The sequence below is a fragment of the Haliotis asinina genome, chromosome 1, assembly GCF_037392515.1.
Source record: "Haliotis asinina isolate JCU_RB_2024 chromosome 1, JCU_Hal_asi_v2, whole genome shotgun sequence".
Taxonomy (NCBI): Eukaryota; Metazoa; Mollusca; class Gastropoda; order Lepetellida; family Haliotidae; genus Haliotis; species Haliotis asinina.
Genome location: NC_090280.1, coordinates 6,878,795 through 6,888,764, shown reverse-complemented (window position 1 = coordinate 6,888,764; position 9,970 = coordinate 6,878,795). Strand labels below are relative to the sequence as shown.

General features: G+C 41.1%; 1 protein-coding gene across 1 annotated transcript; it reads left to right on the top strand.

The window, feature by feature from the left end:
• The first annotated feature begins 61 nt into the window (after window positions 1-61).
• On the top strand, window positions 62-9,227 carry LOC137281575 (uncharacterized). The gene is made up of 9 exons (XM_067812933.1): window positions 62-247; window positions 886-1,049; window positions 1,199-1,297; window positions 1,962-2,028; window positions 4,043-4,129; window positions 4,540-4,698; window positions 5,461-5,596; window positions 6,062-6,194; window positions 7,017-9,227. Exons 1-9 carry the CDS (start codon window positions 107-109, stop codon window positions 8,167-8,169), a joined length of 2,139 nt encoding a protein of 712 aa, XP_067669034.1. The 5' UTR covers window positions 62-106; the 3' UTR covers window positions 8,170-9,227.
• Window positions 9,228-9,970: the final 743 nt, after the last annotated feature.

Sequence of the window (9,970 nt, the reverse complement as noted above, 5' to 3'; positions counted from 1 at the left end):
CCGGTTTATCAAATATTGGCTTGAAGAAGTCACGCTGTGTGATGTCTAGTTAGAATGTGATAGATTAAGGGAAGTAACTCTATAAGAAAGTAATGTTGTCTCTGAAATGGCAGCTGAAACGACGTCGTTTATGCAGTTTGATTACTGCAACCTCTGTAAAATAAGCCACAAGAAACGGAAAAAACACATCTACTCCAAAAGGCATCAAGAAGTATTGCAAAACATACTCAAGAAGTTTGAGAAGAAGGTAATCACGGGAGCCCTAACCCAAAGCCCTAACCCTGAGGATCGTAAGGGGTGATGCGAGTTGTAAACTGCATTCTAGCCTGCTGTTTAATCCTGTTTAATGTGGGAATCAAACTCAGTCAAAACACCGTTTTGTTCATGTTAGAATTGATTGTACTTAAGATTCAAATAATGTTTCAGACAGACTGTCCAGATGGCCATTGATTGGGGAACATTGCTCATGCTTGTGTATGGAGGATCATGTAATAATGACATTTTATGATAACATCCAGCAAACAATAAACCTATAAAAAGCTCCATAGTAGTCTGTCACTAGTTTGCCATGAACAGTCCCCTAGTACCATGATTGCCTAAAACAAGGCCCCACTTTCTGAAAAACTTGTCAGCATGTGATGGTTGTAAAGGAAACTAATACATAAAAACTGCTTTGCAATGAATTAATGATTCTCCGAAGCAAAACTTTCTCAGTATAGTGATGTAACAAGGAATTCTTCCCTTTGATGGTCCTTCCCACATTTGACCATGTCATGTTTGTCCAGCTACTTACGTTTTCTGTTTCCTTCTGACCTTGTAGCTGTTGACTCATCCTTAAGGATGTCACACTGTGTATATGTCCAGCGACTTCATCTGATGTTCCAGATACAGGATGGATGTATGTTCATCGACAACCCAGGTGTTGAGGCACTGGGATGGGAAAATGGAGCAATGTTCTGGTGTTACTTTTGTGAGTTGGAGATCAGCAAACACAGGGCCGAGGCTGACTGTACGGTCAAACATGGAGGACTTATACTGCACATATCAAGGTGAGCCTGTTACTGGTTCAGTCAGATATAAATCAGTACCTTCAGTTGTGTGATATTTTCTTTCACTGTTCCAGGTGGTTACAGTCCTAAGTGGCCTTGTTACAGTGGAGATATGTCATCATGGTTACATTGTTGTGTTTTTGCTACAGTGATGATCATGCCAAGAAGACTGGTGAATTTTTCTGGAAGAATATCATTGACAAGAAAAAGAAAGCTAAATATATTCTCAGTAAAGAGGATGCAGAGAGGTAAGTTCTATGTAAAAGTTTATGAAGTTTGATGTGGTCGCAAACAGCTTTACTTTTCCATTGGTTCTATGTTTTTATGTTAATTCAGTGTTAAGCAAGGAAAGGTGACAAAACAAAGTCTTGGGCTGTGCAAATATTTCAGTCATTAGGCAATTAGAAGAACGTTCAGAACACATAAGGAAAATGTAGGTGATTATATACTGATTATACTGATTATTTTGCAGCCACTGCATGCACAGATACCAGCCATTCTGATTCTGAAGCCTTGAATAACACTATTGCTCTTGTTTTCCACCAAAATCAAATATACAGCAAATTGTTTATGCACCTGTTCAATGAAGTATTGTGAAGCAAGCTTGTGTTACTGCTAACATATGGGATTACACTGTTATTTCAGGTCTCTGATTAGGTCTTCTGTGGCAAAATCGTTTCATTTTATTGATCAAACTTTAGTGATTTCCCACAAATATGTATATCTCAAAACACCACACTGTCTTTCTGCGAAACACTTTGAGTTACAGCATGAAATTTATGAATGTGTGGAATGTTTTCAACTTACATATTAAGACATCATGATGACTTTAAAGCTTCAGTTATTGCTAATATCTCTAAATGCTTTTACACGTGTTAATGGATGAGGTAGTAATGAACCCTCATGTTGCAGATTCAACAACAAGGCCGACACAGCTGTGACTGTGTACAGACAGAGAGTGAAGACACAGCTGACACAGGTATGGGACAGACAGAGGTGAAACACATTGTACACAGGACCTGGGCTTATGCCATAATGTGTACTGCATCTGGACTTGCATCATACTGTGTACTCGACCTGGGCTTACCTCATAATGTGTACTGCATCTGGACTTGCATCATACTGTGTACTCGACATAGGCTTATGTCGTACTGTGTACTCAACCTTGACTTGCATCATACTGTGTACTCGACCTGGGCTTATGTCGTACAGTGTACTCAACCTTGACTTACATCATACTGTGTACTCAACCTGGGCTTATGTCGTACTGTGTACTCAACCTTGACTTGCATCATACTGTGTACTCGAACTAGGCTTATGTCGTACTGTGTACTCAACCTTGACTTGCATCATACTGTGTACTCGACCTGGGCTTATGTCGTACTATGTACTGAATCATGACTTACATCATACTGTGTACTCGACCTGGACTTATGTCGTACTACGTACTGAACCATGACTTACATCATACTGTGTACTCAACCTTGACTTACATCATACTGTGTACTCGACCTAGGTTTATGTCGTACTATGTACTGAACCATGACTTACATCATACTGTGTACTCAACCTTGACTTACATCATACTGTGTACTCGACCTAGGCTTATGTCGTACTATGTACTGAACCATGACTTACATCATACTGTGTACTCAACCTTGACTTACATCATACTGTGTACTCGACCTAGGCTTATGTCGTACTATGTACTGAACCATGACTTACATCATACTGTGTACTCAACCATGACTTACATCATACTGTGTACTCGACCTAGGCTTATGTCGTACTATGTACTGAACCATGACTTACATCATACTGTGTACTCAACCTTGACTTACATCATACTGTGTACTCGACCTAGGCTTATGTCGTACTATGTACTGAACCATGACTTACATCATACTGTGTACTCAACCTTGACTTACATCATACTGTGTACTCGACCTAGGCTTATGTCGTACTATGTACTGAACCATGACTTACATCATACTGTGTACTCAACCTTGACTTACATCATACTGTGTACTCGACCTAGGCTTATGTCGTACTATGTACTGAACCATGACTTACATCATACTGTGTACTCAACCTTGACTTACATCATACTGTGTACTCGACCTAGGCTTATGTCGTACTATGTACTGAACCGTGACTTACATCATACTGTGTACTCAACCTTGACTTACATCATACTGTGTACTCGACCTGGGCTTATGTCGTACTATGTACTGAACCATGACTTACATCATACTGTGTACTCAACCTTGACTTACATCATACTGAGTACTCGACCTAGGCTTATGTCGTACTATGTACTGAACCATGACTTACATCATACTGTGTACTCAACCTTGACTTACATCATACTGTGTACTCAACCTTGACTTACATCATACTGTGGACTCAACCTTGACTTACATCATACTGTGTACTCAACCTTGACTTACATCATACTGTGGACTCAACCTTGACTTACATCATACTGTGGACTCTTGGACTTTGACTTGCGTCATACTTTGTACTTAGCCTGCACTCATGTCATACTGTGTTCGACTTCGACTTTGTCGTATTGTGTACTCAACCTTGACTTACATCATACTTTGTACTCAACCTGGGCTTACGTCATAATGTGTGTTGAACTGGGACTCACGTCATAATGTGTACTCGACCTCGGCTTATGTTATACTGTGTTCTCAACTTGGGCTGAAGTCATAGTGTGCCCTGAGCCATGGCTTACGAACATTAGTTGCACTTATCCAAGTTTTCTGATTCAGGTTCTTTGGTATTTGTCTAACAAATCTGCAGCACCTTAGGTCTCTGTACTGTTATTAAAACTACCCAGGACTCGATTTCAGTAGAGTGATTGCGATGACAATGAAATGAGGTTTCCCAATTCAATTCATTTTTTGCAGCCAGACAAAAACCTTTACAGGTGTTTGATTTTGTGTTAGACACGTGTATTCAGGCTGCATGTGATCTGTTTGTTCCAGATTGCAAGCAAGATACGGAGTCAGGCTGCCCAGAGAAACCAGGTGACCAAGAAACCAAGTCTTGTGATGCAGGCGTCATGGACCCAGGTGTGTGAACAAGGGAGATTACTCTGCCGGTACATCTCCTAATCAAGGGAGATAACCTGAATGTATCCATGTTATTTAAAGTCCTCATCAGAGGGGTTGTGTGTCAGAGGCTGTGATATGTACTGTTTAACAACTTTATGTCCTCAGGATTGCTTGAGTTTAAATAAAAATTAATTCATGAGTAGATTATTAATTTGAACAAGAGCATGAAATCACCATGACAAAATGTTTTTAATTTGATATATGAGGCTTCTCTAATGTTTTTGAAGTTTAGTGATAAATATTTTGTAGTAAGCTTATCATGACATATTGTAGTCTCTCTGACTAGAGAAGTGTGAATTTTGAAGGCTGTTTCATATTCCCATGTATTGCAATTGACCATTTTGTTAGAAGTTTCCTGAATTCTTTAGACGTCTACAAAGCAGATATCGCAGCATTCAGTGCCTGGTCATGTGACTCCCAGAATGTCCAGTAGTCATGGCAACAGCCATGCTGTTGGCATGTCAGGAAAGAAGACAGTTTCAGCTGAAGTAATTGGCCTCACATCCATCATTGCTGAGAGTGATAAGGTATGCCTGCAGGAAGTGTTGTGGAAATTCCGGGTGAGCCTGGGTGCTCAGTGCCTCATGTTCGTATTGAATCTAGGTTAGATTTTGCCCACTGTAGCCTGTTTTTTGTATGAGGTGATGTGATGGATAGGGTGGTCTCACTTAAGACTTATCTCACTGCCTGACTTAGCTCACTGCCTGACTTAGCTCACTGCCTGTCATTGTAACCTAACAGCATGACTATTTTGTTGACACTGTCAACCTCTGCTTCGTCTGTTCGTTTAGGATGTTTTCAATCCTCCATGAAAAATATGTGATGTTGCATGCTTACAGTGCAGCTGGAGAAGGAATCAGGTGGAATTGTCTGTGACTTTGATTCATGCCTATTGTCATACATGGCCTGACTGCATGGTGGTAGGGGTGTATCAGAAATGATTGGGGGATTCCTGTGGTAGAGTAGCACCAGTGGCCATTCAGTGGTCATCCTAGGTGACGACATTGGTTGATTGCAAATTATCATAAACTGTCAGCTTTGTTCACTGTATTGATGACTCAATCTTCTTGTCGAGATTATTTTTCAACTGCTTTCATTTTGCTGACAACCAACATTGGAGTGTCATCTGGCCGAGTATCTCTCCTGATGAACGAAAGGACACATTGATTGCTGACAAGATAAAATGGTTCAAATGTTCTTTGTGACCCCAAATGCTGCCCTTATTCTGTTGTAAAAGTGAATTGAGCAATATGTTTTACATTTGAAAACTGAGACTGTGTTTTCATCAGCTCTCCAAGATGGAGGATGGAAAGGTTGGGGAGGGCAATGTGTTCACTGGTGCCACACCCCCCTGGATGATGGAGGAAGATGAGGATACTGGGTCTGGGGAGATAGGGCCGTCACTGTCGGAGTACAACAAACACTGTAAGTATCAAGTCCTGTTTGTATGATGAACTCTAATAGCAAGGCCACAACATTCCAAAAGGGGCTACTTTGGTGATCTGTAGGAGGCTGGGAACTGAGGTGAACCAGCACTAGGTCCTGTGTTGTTAGTTGTTTGATGTGACCTGATTCAAGGGAGGGTAAGTTATTGTGTAGTTGATAAGGCTGAAAAGGGATGTGTCTGGGTAATCTCATCTCTGATTGTAAGACAGACTTCATTCAGACATCTGAAGTATATATCATTTATTTGCTAGTGTTGGATATGCTGTTTTATAGCAATTAATCACCATATCAAAGACCTGTGTTTGATTCTGCACATGGAATGTAATTGTGTACCTATCATAGGATGGAATCATGCTCCCAATTGTTGTGGTACCTGAACTGACAAAGCCAAAGTGTCTAAGTGTCCTGTTTGTAGTGTGTTAATTATGTTGTCTTCTTCCTCAGTGGAGAGAGAAAAGAAGAAGAAGTTGCCAGCTAACCGTGTTGGTGCCAAGTTTGATCACAAGTCTCAGACATCTGCATCATGGCTGCCATCATTTGGAGGTGTCTGGCATCAGGGGAGACGACTCAACTCTAAGTAATTCACCATCACACTAGCCATTCTTCCACTCTGTTCATCTTATTCCTCGAGTGGATTCTAGGGTAGAATGAGTTCTCAGTCACTTAGGCATGTCATATCAGGCAGTTAATATGAATCATTGATTGCCTCCTGCAGATTGTTGTGTACAAATTGCTGTGACCTTGGTGACTTAGCTGGAATACTGCTGACAGCAGGCATAAAAGCGATATTATTCGTATCTGTTGTTTTACCCAGAATATCATAGCAGATAGTCACATTAGGTCTGTAGCACACTGTATTTGTAGTAAGAGTCAGTTACAGTGGGGATTTTGACGATCATGTTAAGCTTTTGAGCTGATGGTGTGTCATGTGTTTCCCAATATTGCTCAAGTTCCAAACTGCTCTTTGACTACTGACAGCTGTGAAAATAACAGACAGTTAAACAGGATAGCTGTGGGTGGGAGGTGTTTTTATATCTACACATTTTAAGAGACTGCACTTCCAACAAGGAAAGTGGACTAGGAGTCTGGATAGTTTACCTGAATGTGGTTTCTATGTTAAACTGTGACATGGTACCTTTGTAAGCCTGTATTATAAACCTGGATGTAGCATGGACCAGTAGTAGCATACCCAAACACACACACCATAGCATGATGCTGTCTTACCTCAATACTGGTGGTGGCGATGGGGTAGCCTAGTGGTTGAAGCATTTGCTCATCATGCCTAAGACCCAGGTTCGATCCCCCACATGGGTACAATGTGTGAAGCCCACATATTTCTGACAGTAATACTGAATTCCCTTGCATTACCCAGACTAACAATTATGTTCTCAACTGACAGGATCCAGTTCGAGAGAAGGACCGGTGGAAAGGCAATGCTGACAAGACCAGACATCTCTCAGTTGCCACGGCAACCAGAGACAGTGATACCCTACAAACGCAGGAAGAAAGAATCGGAAATGAACACCTCCACAGAAATACAGCTTATATCCTCACCTCTGGTTGAACCAGCTGCCCTCTACACTGGGCATCAGCTCCATGACAGTGTTGCCAGGGTGACGCCTGTCTCATCTTCCTCTGTACAGCTGCCAGGGGTCAGTTTCCCCGTACCTGCAGCTGTAGATGGTGGTGGAACAAGCAATGCTGACCAATGGAAGCAGGAAGGGCAGACTATGAGGGTCACACCAGGTATCAGCAAGACAGGAACATCAACCTCTGATCACATTAACAGTAGCGTGAAAATCAGAAACAAGGATGAGGGACATTATCATGGGAGAAAGCATGTGCAGACTTCAAACATAGCACATGATAGATTACAAAGAACTTTGGTCAGTAATCAGACCAGTTCACAACCGTCGGTTGATTCATCCTCAGTGTCGTTGTTCCAAGTGAAGAATCAGTCTATAGGAGAGGCTTCATATGACAAGCCTTCAATAAAGAGATGTCCATCTCCTGCTAATGTCGTTCCATACAAACGTAAGAAGGGGCCAGTGAAAGAGACGGAACCAAGCAAAACTATGTATAGTGAGTCAAGTGATGTCGGCCACATGTTCACCCAGGCCTGTGATCACGCCTTCACCCAGCAGACACCAGAAAGAAGTGAGCAAGGCTACCCAGGCTACATGAACACAAATCTACCTCCACCTTCTGCACAATTCATGACTCCATCCACTCACAGACACTATATAACTCCCTATGGTGGAACCAACATCCAGACTTATCCTGGCCACAGTGTGAACAGTGGTTACTCATACAGACATTGGGCTGGCAGGGGAGGCCACTCCCATACAAACATTCCCCTAGTGCAACCACTGCTTCAACATAACAGTGTATTGTCTCATTCCTCCCATACCAGGCCTCACCACAGTTTTATGTCTGCCAGACTGCCTGTGCAGCCTCCTACTCCTGCTGGTTCCTCAGCACCAAGTACATCTCAGGGGAATGGGATGAACTTGTTTCAGAGCATCAGTGCCGCTGTGAGACTGCCACATTAAAACAGCTATTGACTGTAAACACTGAAAGTTATCCGAACGTTTTCACTTCTGAAGTTAATAAATTACCATTTTCCATTAAATGTTTATGCTGATTGATTTTTGCAGACTGAAGATGAAGGATGTGGTAACCCAATTGTTGAAGTTTTCGTTGAATTCAGTAATGAATTCAAATGTATACCACAACAAACAAGTACAGGAACACACAATATTTTGTAAATGTTTCTGTGTTGGTCAGTCTGACAGCACAGTGGTAATGTGATCTAATGTCTAGTGGTGTTTGTAAAACATTATTTTGTCAAACAGGGTGTATGCATGGGAATTTCACTGATATCAGACAGACAGACAGACAGACAGATTGTTTATTTGTATATGTGGCCCTAAGGCCAATAGTATATCTGTAAGAATCCTTAACAATATTCAATGTATATATGTGCAACCTGTAGGTACACAGGTCATGGTTACATGATAAATTCATAGACACTCATTTGTCATTTACATTACTTTCTCCAAACACAAGAGCTACATTAAACAATAGGTCCGTATCTTCAGTGCGGAGTAGCATGCAGAATTTTTGTCGCCATGGTTGGCTTTAAAAAGAATTAGGCAGACATTTCACTGATATCAAGTGCAGGCATGTGATTGGGGGGACAACTTGTCATTACTTCACTGAACTCAATTTGCTATGCTTCCTGACAATGCAAGGCCCCATCGTGCATGTGTTGTTACTGACGTTCTTACCCAGAGGAGCATTTTCAGAATGCCCTTGGTTTTACCCCAATCGATCATGGGCATTTTGAGGCAAATGTCATGGTTTTCTTTGATATGATAATAGCCGTTTGTTTGTGTTTTTATGTGTGTGTTATTTACCTTTTCTCGTTTTTGTTTATTACTAGACTTCGTACACTTCCATCTGATACTAATTTTATAAGATGTCTTGTCAATATGTTTCATTAAACAGCCATATGTCCTACCTCCAAGTAAGAAATGACCAATGCCATAATAATTTAAACTCACAGCAAAGTAATTGATTTTACTCAATAAAACATGGAACTGGTTCATTTTTCATGTTTTCTTCATACTGCCAACATCTGTCATTTGTCAATATACTTTTACTGGTAAGTGCGACACAAAACCTCAACATAATTTCACACCAGACCATAACGCTAGATGTCAACAAACGCCGTCACAGACCCTTGTGTCATTGTTTGAATATGTGTACACCTGTTCATATCACACCTGTCAGACCTGTACTACCCTAAACATCATCACAAGTGAAAGGGTAGGTAAGTTCTTTTTCCAAGGAATTGATTGCATTTATCCCAGTGATAAATGGCTTATCACTCCATGACAGCTTTATCGGGTAACTTTCTCTCAGGCAGCTCCCATTGGTTATCCCATGACTCCTGGCTGTGTGAGAGGCATTTGTTCTTATTCCACACCAAGTGAAACAAATCCACATCCTTCACACCTCTGCTTGGTGGTTCAAAGATAACAGTTTCAGAGACCAACAATGTCATCTTCTGAATGTCTGTCATGTTTTCACCAATGTTTGTATCTGCATCCAGATGTACACAAGAGGTGTCATAGTTTGTACTTTGTATCATTAAATCTTGTTCAGTTTCAACTTATTTTCTCAACATTTTAGTACCATACACCTTCGCTGAACGCAGTTTAACATCTGACTTGATGTTCCTGAAAAGAACAGTTTTCAACTTGATGAAGGTCCAGCCTTGATCGCCTTATTGTATAGCTTCAGGTCAAGGGACAACATTTTTCTGATTGGTAAGAGACGTACCAAAAG

Excerpts from the sequence above, each read along its gene's own strand:
- LOC137281575 (XM_067812933.1), top strand. The coding sequence starts at position 107 with ATGGCAGCTGAAACGACGTCGTTTATGCAGTTTGATTACTGCAACCTC. Across the intron at positions 1,050-1,198 it reads CTTATACTGCACATATCAAG|TGATGATCATGCCAAGAAGA; the intron begins GTGAGCCTGTTA and ends TTTTTGCTACAG. Across the intron at positions 2,029-4,042 it reads TGAAGACACAGCTGACACAG|ATTGCAAGCAAGATACGGAG; the intron begins GTATGGGACAGA and ends TGTTTGTTCCAG.